Raw genomic sequence first — 17956 nt, forward strand, 5'->3', positions numbered from 1 at the left:
GTGGGAGGGGGCAGAGGCGTCAACTGGGGTATGGCCATACCTTGGGTCCAGGGGGAAAATAAATAAAATAAAATGTACTTCTTAAAATAATAAAACAATACTACCCACAGATAGTAATCATCATCATCATCATCATCATCATCATCATCATGCCTGTTGTTAAGGTATGGCAACATGACTGGTGCAAGACACCAGTCATGTTGCCATACCTTATCTCAGGGGTCTTCAACGTTTTCAGGCCAAGGACCCCTTAGTTGAGAGAGAGATGAAGCAGGGACCCCCGCATAACCTGTTCATAGATTCCATATTTCATTGTTTGACAGCACAATCAGTGTATTATGGGTTCATGTCAATTTGTGTTTTCAGATATTTAACCACTCGAACTGTCAATACTTCTCCCCTCTACGCCAAACCTCTTTGCCCAAAAATAGCCGATCTACAAGCTCACAACGCCTCGCGCTGCGAGGCGTTGTGAGCTTGTAGATCGGCTATTTTTGGCTAAAGTTCTCCGAATCCGGTTAAGAATCTGTCTAAAAAGGAGATTTTATTTAGTTTCTTTCTATCACACAACGATTTGGAGGACCCTCCCATGTAGTAACTCTGAGGACCCCCTAGAGGCCTAGAGGTCCCGGACCCCCTACAGTTGAAGACCCTTGCCTTAGCTTTCTTTTTGCTGAACTGACTCCACTGGGAGGGAGGGAGGGGGGTTTCAGGGGGGGGTTTGGGAGGGCCCAGCTCTAGCATGCACAGTCCTGGCTGGGTGGGGCGGGCTGCTCCGTCAGCTGGGGCCCCTGCTTGGCCCCCGTGACGGCGGGGTCGCCGGCGTCCAGGCTCTCCGACATCTTCTCGCAGATGACGTCCACCAGCCGCTCGAACGTCTGCTTCACGTTGATGTTGTCCTTGGCGCTCGCCTCGAAGAACTCGAAGCCTGGGGGCGGGGGCGGGGGAGGGGGAGAGAGAGAGAGGAGGGGCGTGGTCAGTAAGGACGAGAGGAAGGGTGTGTGTGTGAATACTGTAGAACCACATGTCGTCGTTGTCGGATGATAACCTTGTTCTACATCCTTTCCTTAGCGATGACATAGGTCATAGGGTAATTATTTGCCTTGAAGTAGCATATTAAGGTAATTAAATGGCAGATATTTAAAGGTTTGCTTTTTTGCCTTGAAAATAATGAAAGGCAGTTTTGCATTTCTCAAATCACTCAAGGACCCTTAAATTAATATGTTTTGACTGACTACTTTGAAAATAGCAGATATACACACATACGTCTCTTTAGTGATGTTGTGACTGTGAGCTTGTAGATCATCTATTTCCAAATAGCCAGTGTACTGTATATTAAAGTGGTTCAATAGTTATACATTTTTATTATATATAAGTTCCCGCATATTTCGCATAATTTTGCATTTTCTTGCAACTTTCACAAGTTCCCGCATATTTCGCATTGTTTCGCATTTTCATCGCATAAATTCACATAAAAAACCAGCATAATTCACCACATAATCAAGGATTTTAGCCCGCACAATCAAGGATTTTTGCCCGTGTTTTTCTGGAGGGTCTAACAAGCACTTGTGTGCTTGTAGATCGGCTGTTTTCACTACTTTTGTGTGATGAAGCCTGAAGACTTTGCGAAAGTGCGTACACATTTGAAACTTGGAGATACGAGGTTTCCACCCGACAACAACCATATGCATGCATGCATTATGACAACACGTGGTGTGCTTGAATGTGTTGCTATGCATACAGTGTGTGTGTGTGTGTGTGTGTGTGTGTGTGTGTGTGTGTGTGTGTGTGTGTGTGTGTGTGTGTGTGTGTGTGTGTGTGTGTGTGTGTGTGTGGTGTGTGTGTGTGTGAGAGAGGGAGAAACTGTATTTATGAATAAATGACTATGTTTATGACTAATCTATATCTGTTAGTGATGGGCAATATAATCGATATTGCAATATTTTATTTCCTGTTACTGTAGCAATACTCCAGGCTGTAGTATCGCAATACTTTTGGAGAGAGAAAAAAAAGGCTGGTAGAAGTCTTCCAGTGATTCATCTCAATATAAGTCGCAATATATCGCAATAAATCACAATAAATCACAAGATGTATATCGTATCACAATATATCGTGATACAATCGTATCGTGACCTGAGTATTGTGATATGTATCGTACTGTGAGGTTCTTGCCAATACCTAATAACTGTGCATGTGGAAGTATATCTGAGTGTGTGTGTGCGTGTGTTAGGACATTCACGAATAGTGATTTTTAGTATTCAAATGATTCTACCTCAAAGTATTCGAATAGTCGAATATTCGACAGGACTGGCCAAACTGTCAAATATTAAGTAAGCAAGAGGCGAACATTGTGAAAATAGCCGATCTACATGCTCACAACGCCTCGCGTTGCGAGGCGTTGTGAGCATGTAGATCTGCTATTTTCACAAGATTTATCTGCGGAACAGAGTCACATTAAATGTAATACCTACAATTCCAAGTGCTTGTCATTTTGGGGGTCACGGCCTAAAAAGGTTTGAGAACCCCTGGTATAGAGCATTAACAAATTCATCCACCAGGGGCATTGACGACTCATTCTTATGACTTCCTATCTAGCCAAGTTTTATAAACCATATATCTTTTAAAGAGAAAACAATAAGATAATATAAGCGAATATTCGACTTCGGAGAACAACGTCGAATAGTGACTTTGATATTCAAATATTTGGTGAATGCCCTAGTGTGTGTGCGTGCGTGTGTGCGTGCGTGCGTGTGTCCCTCTCACCCAGGTGTTCAGAGAGCTGTCGTCCTCTATCGCCCGCCACCACCCTCTCGTCCTCCATGTCACACTTGTTCCCCACCAGCAGGACCTGAGCGTTGTCCCACGAGTACGTCTTGATCTGGGTTGACCTGACACACACACGCACGCACGCACGCACGCACGCACGCACGCACGCACGCACGCACGCACGCACGCACGCACGCACGCACGCACGCACGCACGCACGCACGCACACACACACACACACACACACACACACACACACACACACACACACACACACACACACACACACACACACACACACACACACTACATTTTACTGCAACAGCCTCAATGAGACGTACAAACACACAGATGCCTCGTTACTGCAATAACCTCTGTGTATGGAAAATATCGTCGTTGTCGGGTGGAAACCATGTATGTCCAAAACCGTTCATTTTGCAACTATCATTTTTTTAAATGATTTAAAATAGTGAAAATAGCTGATCTACAAGCGGTGCGAGGCGTTGTGTGCTTGTAGATCTGCTATTTTCACTACTTTTTTGCGCCACTTTTGTATGATGAAGTAGGACTTTACTTTACGAAAAAGCGTACACATTTGAAACTTGGAGATACGAGGTTTCCACTCGACAACGACGATATATTAGTAAACTATAGTATAGTATAATATAGTAAACTAGAAAGGGGTGCTCCGCGGAGCGCATATCTCTGCCAGGCTGGGTATGTCGTGGGTTGCTGCTGTCAGGGGGCTGTCAAGGAAGCTGCGGGGGTAATAGCATTTCTACAATATATGGTGTACTGTAACTTTCCACCTTTGTGGTGCCCCCTATGGCCTTTTACTTGTAACAGAGTTCTTCTACATTGCAGTATTGATACTTTTACTTTAAGTAAAACATTTGAGTACTTTCTCCACCTCTGAATATGAGCATAATAGGGAGCGTGTAGTATTTGTGTTGTGTAAGTGGTTAGATTCCTGTCATAGCAGACAGACACAGCCAGGGACATGCTGGGCCCCTGATTCAGCCCGGGAAAAAGAGTTGGAGAGGCCCTCATTGCGCGCTATAGAGAGATCTCTCTCTATAGCGCTGCTGCTACTCAAAGATCTGTGACAAATTGGGCCAATTACATGAGTTATATTTCGTCGTTGTCGGGTGGAAACCTCGTATGTCCAAAACCGTTTATTTTGTATTTATCATTTTAAAAATGATTTAAACTAGTGAAAACAGCCGATCTACAAGCACACAACGCCTCGCACCGTGAGGCGTTGTGTGCTTGTAGATCGGCTGTTTTCACTACTTTTGTGCGACGGCCTTGTATAATGAAGCAGGGCTTTGCTTTGCGAAAAAATGTACAAATTTGAAACTTGGAGATACAAGGTTTCTGCCCGACAGTGACGATTTACTTTGTTGGCCGCCCAGCCGCCAAAATGGAACGAAGGCCGACATTTTATTTTATTTTATTTTCCTAATGGCCGGCCTGGACCAGCCGGGAATGAACCGGCCGTTAGGGAGTTGTCCCGCTTTTCCCAATGGCCAGCACGTCCCTGGACACAGCAGTCTGTCTGAGATGAAAACCTGCACAGTGTCAAGTCACACTGCTTTTATCTGCCTGGCTGAGTGGTGTGCTCCCTAACCACCAGCTACACATGTGTTTGTTTATAGGTGAAAGGTTTAGTGATTACCTTATCCAACAGAAAAGATTTTGTTAGAAAAAAAACTCACAAGACCCCCTAATTCAAGATGTACACTGTACAGTATATAAGCTTTTGGTCGTGGACCCCCATCTTAGAAGAATCCGTGCAACGGACCTCCATAAGAGAATATTTGTGCCTCCATAAGAGAATGTTTGTGTAAATAGTTTTCAAAATTATTCCTTGCTATTTTTCCACAATTTGTCCAGAATTCTCCAAATGTCTTATCTTATCGTTACACCCCTATTAGAGCGGCAAGCAACACTTGTACTTGGAGTATGGCGTTGCATGGGGCAGATCAGGTCATGTGACGGTGCGAGGACCAATCCCGTACCAGTCCTGCACGGCGTTGAAGGACTCCTCGTTGGTGATGTCATACATGAGGATGAAGCCCATGGCTCCTCTGTAGTACGCTGTGGTGATGGTTCTGTAGCGCTCCTGTCCCGCTGTGTCCTGTAATACACATAAACACATGTTATTAATACACTGTCCTGCTGTGTCCTGTAATACACATAAACACATGTTATTAATACACTGTCCCGCAGTGTCCTGTAATACACATAAACACATGTTATTAATACACTGTCCCGCAGTGTCCTGTAATACACATAAACACATGTTATTAATACACTGTCCCGCAGTGTCCTGTAATACACATAAACACATGTTATTAATACACTGTCCCGCAGTGTCCTGTAATACACATAAACACATGTTATTAATACACTGTCCTGCTGTGTCCTGTAATACACATAAACACATGTTATTAATACACTGTCCTGCTGTGTCCTGTAATACACATAAACACATGTTATTAATACACTGTCCTGCTGTGTCCTGTAATACACATAAACACATGTTATTAATACACTGTCCTGCTGTGTCCTGTAATACACATAAACACATGTTATTAATACACTGTCCTGATGTGTCCTGTAATACACATAAACACATGTTATTAATACACTGTCCTGCTGTGTCCTGTAATACACATAAACACATGTTATTAATACACTGTCCTGCTGTGTCCTGTAATACACATAAACACATGTTATTAATACACTGTCCTGCTGTGTCCTGTAATACACATAAACACATGTTATTAATACACTGTCCTGCTGTGTCCTGTAATACACATAAACACATGTTATTAATACACTGTCCTGCTGTGTCCTGTAATACACATAAACACATGTTATTAATACACTGTCCCGCAGTGTCCTGTAATACACATAAACACATGTTATTAATACACTGTCCCGCAGTGTCCTGTAATACACATAAACACATGTTATTAATACACTGTCCTGCTGTGTCCTGTAATACACATAAACACATGTTATTAATACACTGTCCTGCTGTGTCCTGTAATACACATAAACACATGTTATTAATACACTGTCCTGCTGTGTCCTGTATACACACATAAACACATGCTATTAATACACTGTCCCGCTGTGTCCTGTATACACACATAAACACATGTTATTAATACACTGTCCTGCTGTGTCCTGTATACAGTATACTAGGGCATTCACAAATAGTGATTTTTAGAATTCAAATTATTCAACCTCAAAGTATTCGAATAGTCGAATATTCGACAGGACTCGCCAAACTGTCAAATATTAGGTAAGCAAGAGGCGAACATTGTGAAAATAGCCGATCTACATGCTCACAACGCCTCGCAACGCGAGGCGTTGTGAGCATGTAGATCGGCTATTTTCACAATATTTATCTGTGGAACCGAGTCACATTAAATGTAGCCTCGGAAACCCAGGCTTCATTTGGCGATCGGAAGAAAAAGAAGCCTGGGCGATCGCGTTATGATCACTGTTGGAGGAAGTGTAGAATTTCCCTAACCAATCAGAGTGCAGAGAACGTCACACGTCCGCGTTAGCCTAGTGTGCATTATTATGTAATACCTACAATTCCAAGTGCTTGTCAGGGTGGGAGTCCCCAGTTCAAATATGTTTATTTTGGGGGTCACGGCCTAAAAAGGTTAGAGAACCCCTGGTATAGAGCATTAACAAATTCATCCACCAGGGGCATTGACGACTCATTCTTATGACTTCCTATCTAGCCAAGCTCACCGGGAGCAATTAGGGGTTCAGAGTCTTGCTCAAGGACTCTTCCACATTAACTCAGGGGGAGCCCGGATTCGAACTGGGAATCTGTCGCAAAGAAAACTAAACTAAACAAAGGTTTAGTTTAAGGCTATTATACATCGACATTTAATCTCTGCATAAGGATTTAAGGATGCTATGCATAAGGACGCCATGTTTGGCATGGCTACAAGGCTCCGCATCATGGGGTTTATAGGCTAGCCACCTAAATGTATGATGCCCTTGAATTATTTGGGGTTAAATCTGGTTCCGGTTTTGTGACTTCGGCCAAAGTGTAGTCCGTCTGATGATGATGAAGTTACCGGTATTTCCTCTCCCGAGTACGACCGGATCAAAAACCAATTATTATTAATACACACACACACACACACACACACACACACACACACACACACACACACACACAAACACATTAGGGAGTCTTACAGGTTATTAATACACACACACACACACACACACACACACACACACACACACACACACACACACACACACACACACACACACACACACACACACACACACACACACACACACACACGCACGCACGCACGCACACACGCACACATCTGCACGTGCGTATGCGCATGCAACAGATGACCCTCCATCACTACCGCATCACTGTTGCTCTGGCAACCATGTTTGTGACCCACTCTCTCTCTCTCTCTCTCTCTCTCTCTCTCTCTCTCTCTCTCTCTCTCTCTCTCTCTCTCTCTCTCTCTCTCTCAGGCTGGCTGGTGCAGGAGAGCTTATGTTACAGCCTCTGGGCCCTAATGAATGCTCAGGGAATTAAACCCTTCCTGACACCCAACACTGCGTGTGTGTCTTGGGCCAGTGGACCTATTACCTCCCCAACATTCGCATATTCATTTTACTGTGAAGCAAGGGCTGTCACGATTACAAATTTAAGTTGACGATTGATTGTCACACTAATAAGCTTACAGCGCGTCGCAAAGTGACGCGCTGTAAGCTTGTAGATCTGCTATTTTCAGCACACAACCAAGTGTAAAATCAGTCATTACGATGCCATCAAGGCCGGCCAAAATACCGGTACATTTCAGTTGACTAAAGCAACTGTAGATTTAGTCGCCTAAAATCTTATGACATTTAGTCGACTAAAACTAGACTAAAACTAAAACTTTTCAGGTGACTAAATTATGACTACAACTAAATGACATTTTAGTCAAAAGACTATGACTAAAACTAAATCAAAATTTGCTGTCAAAAACAACACTGATGGTCACTATTTCATGTGGTTAAATGCATCTGTTATTTTCCTCCTGAGATAAACTGGCATCATGGTCTGTTGGTGGTCTTTTTGAGATGCTGAAGATTGAAGATTAGCTTGTTTTATGGCTCTGCAGTATCTACGCCTCCTGCTACAAGGACATCAGATTCCTCTTGGGAGAAATAAACCGTCTCTGTCGGGTGGAAACCTCTTACTGTACGTCCAAAACGCTTTCGTTTTTCTGGATAAAAAAAAAAATAGCAGTAAAAGTAGGAGATCCACAAGCTGGAAACGTGTTGTTTGTGGATGTGCTACTTCCGACGCTTTTGTGTGACTCTGTAGTAAGACCAAGTGGGACACTCATTTATACAAAAGAAAACAGTTAAAATATCGTCGTTGTTGTCGGGTGGAAACCTTGTATGTCCAAAACCCTTTGTTTTTATCATTTAAAAAAACTAAACTAGCGAAAACGGACGATCTACTGGCTGTTTTCACTACTTTTGTGCGACAGCCTTGTCTGATGAAGCAGGGCTTTACTTTGCAAAAAAATATTTATTTTTTGAAACTTGGAGATACAAGGTTTCTGCCCGACAGTAACGATATGGAGATCAGATGAAAGGTTTTTTACAATTACAATGAGAGGAAATTACAATTTCGAGTCATTCCATGAAAAAGGCAGAAAAGACCAGTAGCCTACACACCACTGGCCTGAGTGCAGCACTGGTCATAAAAAGCAATGAATTCATGTCATCGTTTGAGTGGTCATGATTGAAGTGCTTCGCACTGGCCTGTCTCAGAGGACACACGTTGTGTCCCGGTCAACAGGGACAGTGTGCAGTCAAGTGCATTGCTCAAGGAGAATTGCCTGCCCTAAATGACTTACTTGCGGATGAATAAATATTTGAACTGACAGGCCCATTATAGTCCTAAACATGCCGGCTATTATAGCTACTTTTAGCCTCAAGAGACAATGTCACTTTGTAATGCCCCATTTTTACACTTCTAATCACTTAGGCCCTATTTAGGCTACTAACACCAGGTCACAACACATCACGATGCGACGGGTTGTGAGCTTGAAGATCGGCCATTTTTGCCGTTTTTGTTTTGACACACACACACACACACACACACACACACACACACACACACACACACACACACACACACACACACACACACACACACACACACACACACACACACACAAAAACATGATTCGTTTTAATCCCAAAATAGGGAATCATGTGGACGTACAAACAGTGAGCCTTAGAACAGCCCACTGACAGGGTGGCTTGTTTCTCTTGTCTCTAGCTATTCTCCACTCAGCCACCAGATGGCCTCAGGCTTTCCCAATTGTTTCCCCATCATCACTGGACTGCCCCTCCCATCCACACACGCGCACGTGCACGCACCTGTCCCCAATTCTGATCAGTCCTGCAGTCACCTGAGCTTGCAGGCGCCAATCTATCTGGACCAGGCTAATGATATATAGCTGCTGACTTCCTCTGGCCCCCTGCCACCATGTGTTATACGTGTCTGCTTCTGGTTACGTCTCAGAGCCTGTGTTTATGTCGTGTGTTTAGTTACATGAGCCCCGTATCGCTGATCCCAGACCCTCTAGTTACCTGTAAAAATCCTATCCCAGACCCTGTTTTTGTTTCGGGTTACATGCAGTCCCATGACCAGTGTTAACAGCAGGCTTCCCACAAGTCATGAAATTCCTGGAAATATTTTTAAATTAGAAAAATATTTTTCCAGTACTGGAAAAGTTTTGGAATTGATCAAGGATCCTGGAAGGTCCTGGAAAAAAATAGCTATGTATTGTCTTTGGTTATTGATTTTGTTAATACCTCTGAAATGACAAATTAAACATTGGCCAAATTGTCAAATATTAGAGGCATAAATAGTGAAAATAGCAGATCTACATGCTCACAACGCCTCGCAATGTTGTGAGCATGTAGATCGGCTATTTTCACAATAATACCGTGTTATACAAAATTCCTCAACTCTTAGTGCTCGTTAGGATGGAGGGGTCCCCAGTTCAAATGTGATTGAGAACCACTGGCATACACTACCTGTCTTTGGGCATTGCGCATAGGAGTAAAATTTTGCTGAATTATTGTTACTAGCCCTTACCCGTTCAAAGATATGAGCTCCAAAATGATGTGCAGTGTGTGGGTTATGGGATGTGCACTGTGCACACAGTATATGAGGGATGGAAAGTAACTTTAACTGGTGCTTGCATGATGTAGGAGCATCAATGTAAGAAACCCGTTTCCTTTAATGGCTACAGAGATACTGTCCCCCCCCACCCCCCAGCCCGCCCGCCCACCCGCCTGCACACACACCCGCCCGCCTGCCTGCACACACACACACACACACACACTCCCCCCGTGTGTGTGTGTGTGTGTGTGTGTGGGTTTGTGTGTGATTGTGCATGGCCTGAACAACAGCGCCCCTCCCTTAACATGTGTGGTCACAAAAGGTACTGTAGGCTAAATAGATATAGATACACCATAAAAATGCAAATATACAGCATACGATTTGCGAAAGTGACAAACGGGCTTCACAGTTATGTCAGGTGTGTTCATATGCTTATGGTGATGCGATTTCAGATCAATTGCTCCAGCCACTGATGAGAAACGCGGTTTCAGACAGACAGACAGACACTCAGACAGACAGACATTCGGAAAATTATATGTTAGATATAGTCCTGGAAATCGGGTTAAAAATTCTGAAAAAGTTTTTGACTTTGAGCTTTGCACGGCCACGGCAGATGATGACAACAGTAACCGGAAATGATCATCGCTCGATAGATCCTGGCCACCATCGTCTCTACAACGCCAGAAGCTCTCTTCCCACGCAGTGGCTGGAACGTCTGCTGCGTATACACGTCGCCATGGGAACCAAAGAGTTCAGGGAAAGGTGTGGGACCCCGTCGCCGACGGCTGTTTGCTTAGTGATTTTGACCGCTGCGGCGATTATGTCATAGCAGCCGTAGTCCCGCCTCGCGTCGCGGTTGTAGAAACGGGCTGCTTAAACTGCCTCGTCTACTAAAACTATGGCGAAAAATGTTTGTTGACTATACCTTTTTTCACTGACGAAAACGACATAAAAACATAATAAAACGATGACTAAAACTATGACTAAATATACTGACAAGTATATTTAGCGATGATCAAATGATCATCACTAAAATCAAAAGACTATGACTAATGATGATCAAATGATCATCACTAAAATCAAAAGACTATGACTAAAACTAAATCAAAATGTGCCAACGCTGGTGCCATCTCAGACCCATCTCAGACCCTGTCAGTGTAGTTTCTAGTAACCCGAGTCCCGTCTCAGATCCATATGTTTAGGTTTTGTTTCAGGTTACGTCGAGTCCCTTCTCTGGATCCTGGGGGCGCGTTCGGCCCCGACAAAATGCCGCAAAATGCGTTAAATATTTAAGAGCAGGGAGATATGTATAACCTGTGATGTCACAGTGATGTGTCAGGGGAACCGCAGTGTCTGGCGTTACACGTATACATACGGACAAGCTGTGCCGGTTCTGACAGTAAACTGTGACCTACGATTGCAATAATGACGTGAAAATGACAAGAGCTTCAATAACTGACGTCCTATTTGTGAGAATGTGTTGGTCAGGGACAGGGACTCGCCCCCAAACCAGCGCTGGATGCTGAGTGCCAAACAAGGAGGCATCGGATCCCAATTATTGAATGCTTTAACTAGTGAAAAATAGCAGATATACAAGCTCAGCTGGTAGCGAGCTGGTAGATCTGCTATTTTTGAAAAAGTCGTGAAAATGTGTGCAAATCTTTGAATATATGTATTTTCAAAGCGAACGCTTGTAACTAAAATTTTGCTTCTGGGTGGTCCCTGGAACAAAATATTTTGAGATGCGGGTCCGTGGCCAAATACATGTCATTTTGGGGGTCCTTCACATAAAAATGTTTGAGAACCACTGACATAATAGTCTCTCAAGAACAGACTAACTGAGCTCCAGTTAAGTGAAAAGGACCTTTTCTTTGACGATGGCTAGCCAGATTGCTGACAAAGAAACATTGTTTTTTTCAAAAAATCATAGAAGGATTCAAAAGACACTTATAGAATCGGGTCAAAATTCAAATTTTCACGATTTTTCAAAAATAGCAGATCTACAAGCTCGCAGCGCGGCACTCGGTGCCGCGCTGTGAGCTTGTACATCTGCTATTTTTCAATAGTTAAAGCATAAAATAACGATACACAATAATGTGTACCCGTTCTAAATGGGTTAAAGACTTTGGCACCAAACTGCTCAGTAGCCTTGTGGTTAGTGTGTCGCACTCCTGGCCAGATCTTACCAAATTAATTCAATGAAATTATGTGTTTAATGCTACAAAACACACCCAGAATAGCAGAGCACAGGGGTCCCAAACAAGCACGGTTAGGACCTGGACCAATCAGTGACGCCTCGATCGCGGCCAGATCAAGTCAAACCAGATCTGGCCTAGAATATCACCTGATTTCAACGTTGAAATGGACTTTTTTTTGGTTCCGGCAGTTGGGCGGCCTCACAAACACACTACTCAAAATGTAATGCAGAAGAGGGTCAACATTGCTTTTCCTGTTTAGCTATAGCAAAACATGCATGATTTTAGGGAATAGTACAGTATTTAAATGATTTGTATTTGGATGTAAAACATAAACAGTATATTTTTTACTCTGGTAGTCAGACATTAGTCCTGCTAGTCAGATGGCTATATACAGTAGGACAGGCCCACATATTTGAGCGTTAACTCATTTACCACCGGAATATTTAACCAAACTACTTGTCATATCCCGGTTATTTTTGTAGATGGATCTTGTGGAGCCTAGTGTAGCACAGGGGCCCCTGGTAAGTGCCCGTGGCCCCACTGGCGCGTTCCATCCCCCCGTCAATGTACAAGGCCCATATACAGTACTGTACCCACGCGGGCACCATTAGCATCGTTTTGCCTCATTCACAGGCAACGCCCACCTTTGCATTGACTTTGTGTCTTTTTCGTCGCTTTCCGGCCGAAAACTTTCATCATCTCCATGAACAAACTTTTTGTGTTTTTTCGTGAACTATTTGATCACACTACAGCATCACACAAAAGCTTCAAAAGTAGCAGATCCACAAGCTCGAAGAAGCTTGCAGTTCTGTTGCCTTTGCCACTTTTGAGTTTGAATTCTGAATAGTAACGGTTTTGGACATAATGAGGTTTCCACCCGACAGCGGATGTCATTGTGGAGCGGATGTCGCTGTTTCCGGAGGATCGCTGATCCCCGCTACTTCTTCACACTAGTAGTCGGCCCTGCTCTCACGTGGGGCCTCACTAGCAATACAATACAGCAGGGGTCTTCAACGTTTTCAAGCCAAGGACCCCTTAGCTGAGAGAGATGAAACAGGGACCTACAACACCATCTGATTTTTTTTTTTTTTTTTTTGGCAAGTAGAAATTAATTCGGGTCTTGCAGGGATAAGAGGTGATGTTATTTAACAGAAAATGACATTTTCAGCTCGGGATACCAATCGAATCCAATCGAGAGAGAGAACTCATGTTGGAAGAGAGAGACCACACAAAATTGAAACCGGGTCAACTCAAAACGAAGCTTTGTGGGGGTTCGCTCTCGTCGCTGGGTGAAATGACGTGTGTAACCCGTCTTGTTAAATATCACTTTACAGCACCTTTTGATAAAACCTTAGACCACAGTACAGACCACAGTGTTTGCATAGCATCATGTACAGAGTCATAGAAGTGGGGGAAGGGAACAGCACGTGTGTGTGTGTGTGTGTGTGTGTGTGTGTGTGCGTGCGTGCGTGCGTGCGTGCGTGCGTGCGTGCGTGCGTGCGTGCGTGCGTGCGTGAGTGCGTGCATGCATGCGCGTGAGGAGGTTATCCACTCAGCGATGTGTAGTAGTAATGGGGGAGGAGAGCGGTGCCGAGTCATCGGCTCCTTGCGCTGTGATTGGCCGGCTCTGTTCATTACCGGAGGCAGGCCTGAGAAAGGCTGACAACAGAGCTAGCTCACACTGCCAGAGCGCACACACACACACACACACACACAGGCAGGCACGTGCACACACACACACAGGCACACGTGCACACACGCACGCACGCGCACACACACACACACGATCAAAGAAAGAGGGATCTGCATCCATGGCGTGCAAGGCTGCTCTGCTGCAGTGTGGGTTGCATGCTTAACCATCCTGGGCCTAGCATTCGACCAAAATAGCAGATCTACAAGCTCGCAAACTCTGATCTGCTGTTTCAAGACATCAACGTCTTTTGATCAGTTTTGCATGACATGGACAAAACCCTCGGATGTGTGTGTCTCGGGGCAGTCTCGGCCCGCCGGCGTGGTGGTCCGGGCAGCCCAGGCTGCAATGCCAGCCTGACAGCGTGTCGAGGGTTCAAATCCCGTTCCCGACGATCTTAGTCGCGTGCCCATCTCTCTTCCCGTTTCCTGTCAGTCTACTGTCCTATCAATAAAGGCATTGCAGTGGTTCTCAACCTTTTCAGGCTGTGACCCCCAAAATAGTCATATTTGAACTGGGGACCCCCCACCCTGCACAAGCACTTGGAATTTTAGGAGTTAGCATTACATTTAGTTTGACTCGATCTATTCCATTGTGAAAATAGCAGATCTACATGCTCACAACGTTGCGAGGCTTTATGATCATGTAGATCGTCTATTTTCACAATTTCTGCCTCTAATATTTGTCAATTTGTCAATGTTTGACCAGAGGTACTAAAAAAAATGTTTTCCTTAAATTGTCACTTTAGAAATGTGCAGATACCCTGTACACTTATACTGTGTGTTGGTCTGTTTACTGTTGAGTGAGTTTTTGCAAGGGTTCATATTTTAGATTGTAATTAGAGAAAGGAAAAGATGAGTGTTAAAATGTTTTCATTTACTGCTTTCTATTGTTTAAGCGATTTTAGTATTTTGATTTCAGTGGGTCGGGGTACGCATACAAGTGGCTAAATATGTCTTTTTAGATACAATAAGTGGTCGATTTCTATATATATATTTGTTTTACTATTTACAGCAGCCCCCATAAGTCACATCTGCCCATGAAAGATTGCGGCTCATCTTGGGAATGGGCTTATTGTTTCTAAAAAGACACATTTAGCCACTTGCATGCAAATCAAATTACACGAGAGGGTGTGCATATAACCTGCACTGTTATCCTGCACGACAGCCCTTACCGCAGTAACGAGCCGACAGGCTCCGTAGGTAGGGCTGGAGTGCAGGATAACCGTGTTATATGCAGACCCTCGAGTGTAATATTGCGATTATACAACTGTTGCCCTTAAAAAAAACACGTCAACTTCATTTCATTGTAATTAAGATATTCGATAGGAATTTGTATTTTTTTAATGCCACATTTAGCTACTGTGTCCCTGAACGCCACATGAAAACCGCTAGCCAGCCGCATAGCATAGTGTGGGGAGAGAGGAGCGCTTGCTGTCTTTCGTGACCAACGCAGCTGATTTCTTTACTTGATGAGAGACAGTGCATCTGTGCTCGTTAAATGCACTTTTGGAGAGCCTGTTTTCCATTGAGAGCCCGACTACCTGTTGTATAATACGGCATTCACGAATAGTGATTTTTAGTATTCGAATTATTCGACCTCAAAGTATTCGAATAGTCGAATATTCGACAGGACTGGCCAAACTGTCAAATATTAAGTAAGCAAGAGGCGAACATTGTGAAAATAGCCGATCTACATGCTCACAACGCCTCGCATGTGAGCATGTAGATCTGCTATTTTCACAATATTTATCTGCGGAACCGAGTCACATTAAATGTAATACCTACAATTCCAAGTGCTTGTCAAGGTGGGGGTCCCCAGTTCAAATGTGTTTATTTTGGGGGTCACGGCCTAAAAAGGTTTGAGAATCCCTGGTATAGAGCATTAACAAATTCATCCACCAGGGGCATTGACAACTCATTCTTATGACTTCCTATCTAACCAAGTTTTATAAACTATATATTTTTAAAGATAAAAAACAACAACAAAAAAAAGAAAAAAAAGAATATTCGACTTCGGTGAACAACGTCGAATAGTGACTTTGATATTAGAATATTGGAATATTCTAATATTTGGTGAATGCCCTAGCTCAGGGGTGGGCAACTTTGATGATGGAGAGGGCCACTACATTTTCACACTCACTCCAAAGGGCCACAATGCATATACATAGCAAAAATAGCCGATCTACAACGTTTTGAGCTTGTAGATCAGCTATTTTAGCAATTTTTTAATTGGAATCTCGAAAAGTTACTTTTTTGTTTCTTCTTTTGTTTTAAAATTTCAAATGCATTTATATGTTCTTATGTTAACTTTATGAACTTAAATACAAATACAAAAAAATACAATAACATTTTAATACTAGCCTGCGGGCCGCATAAAGTGAAGGTGGGGGCCGCATGTGGCCCCCGGGCCGCCAGTTGCCCATGTATGCCCTAGCTCTTACCCAGATCTGCAGTTTGATCCTCTTGTCGTTCCTGTAGATGGTCTTCACCTTGAAGTCGATGCCCACCGTGCTGACGAACGCCGGCGTGAAGGAGTCGTCTGCGTAGCGGAACAGGAAGGACGTCTTGCCCACGCTGCTGTTGCCGATGATCAGGATCTTGAACATGTAGTCAAAGTTCTGGTCCGAGGCCTCCTTCTGGCCGTAGGTGGCTGTTGCTGAGGCCATCTGAGGAGATGAGGAGCGGATTAGAACAAGGGTCTTCAACAGGGGGTCCGGGACCCATAGGGGGTCCTCAGAGTTACTACAAGGGGGTCCTCCAAATCCTTGCGAGATAGAATACGGATGCTAGGGTTCAATGTAAAAAAGGAGAAAAAAGGTTTCTGAGAACTTTTTTTCGGCAAAAGAGGTTTGGTGTAGAGGGGGAAAAGAGCAGACTAAGTACAGAGTGAAAGTTCAAGTTTATCAAGTATTGACGGTTCAAGTGGTTAAATATCTGGAAACACAAACTGACATGAATCCAAAATACACTGACGATTGTGCTGACAAACGGTGACTGAAAAAAAATCACTTCCACTCTGACTGCATTTATCAGTTAAATTTACAGGTAAATTCTCTCCCTTTTGGCCCAGGAGAGCATGAACACCTCCTCCCCTGCTGCCAGCGGGGGTTCTATTGTCTTCCAAATTTGAATTAGCATTTCAATTGACCTCTCAAATGGGGAGCGCAAAAGGTGTGAAATTCTCTCCTTGCTTCTGGGAGGGGGAGGAATGTGTGAGACCTGTCTTTATGACCGATAACTAACAGTCAGAGTGGTATAATGGTATATTATTTCATACTTAGGAAACTTTTCAGAAGGGGGAAAAAACGAGAACATATGTCTTCGAGTATTTAGGAAAAGTCATGGAAGGGGAAATTTCTGAGACCTTCACAGGGAGAGTTATTGCACTTTGTGATCTCAAGGAACGTTCTATAGCTTCATTCATGAGAAATGGATGTGGTGATGTGTGATGCACGCACACACATACACGCACACACACTTACGAGAAGTCCATTCTCTGCCTTTAACCCATTGAGACCTGTCCTGAGGCCAGTCTTCTACGAATGCCTTCGAAATCAGTTGTTCTCAAACCTCTTTGTGCCAGGGACCCCCGGGAAGAGAAGATTTGTGTTCAAACACTCTTTCTTCGTAGTATTACAAGAGAGACAATTTGAAAGGTTTTCTGTCCTTGTAGAAAATGTCCCAACTAATTGGAGGTAGTTGGCAGCCACGTGAGATTGTATAGATCTGCTATCTGCATATCATGTATGTTTCTATATATATATATATGTTACAGTATGTTCAAGAAACCAGTAAAAGTTGTCAAGGAGCACTCGTTTTGACGTTCACCACACACTAATCACCACCAGATGGCGACGTCAGCCACTGGATAAGAGAGTTACGTCACGCTTTGAACTCGCCGCAGACCGGAAGTGTTTACTCTTTATTTACTAGCCTAGCCTAGCCTAGCCTAGCCTAGCCTAGCCTAGCCTAGCCATTAGCTCCATTGTAGTCACTTGGACAGGGCGTTTAACGTGCGCTTGCCCAGGCCTTACGGCCTGGGCATAAATATAACGATTGCATTCACCACGGCTTCGTAACTCGCGCGGCGCTCCGCCGG

General features: G+C 43.8%; 1 protein-coding gene across 1 annotated transcript; it reads right to left on the reverse strand.

Annotated features, from left to right (window-relative positions):
- Positions 1 to 737: 737 nt before the first annotated feature.
- Positions 738 to 16523, reverse strand: LOC308291902 (ras-related protein Rab-3A; the record flags this gene model as incomplete). Its single annotated transcript, XM_080734042.1, has 4 exons — positions 738 to 928; positions 2764 to 2888; positions 4788 to 4906; positions 16299 to 16523. The coding sequence occupies 4 exons, from the start codon at positions 16521 to 16523 to the stop codon at positions 738 to 740; spliced, it is 660 nt and encodes a 219-aa protein (XP_080590168.1).
- Positions 16524 to 17956: the final 1433 nt, after the last annotated feature.

Source organism: Nannobrachium achirus (assembly GCF_963921795.1).
Source record: "Nannobrachium achirus genome assembly, chromosome: 1".
Lineage (NCBI taxonomy): Eukaryota > Metazoa > Chordata > Actinopteri > Myctophiformes > Myctophidae > Nannobrachium > Nannobrachium achirus.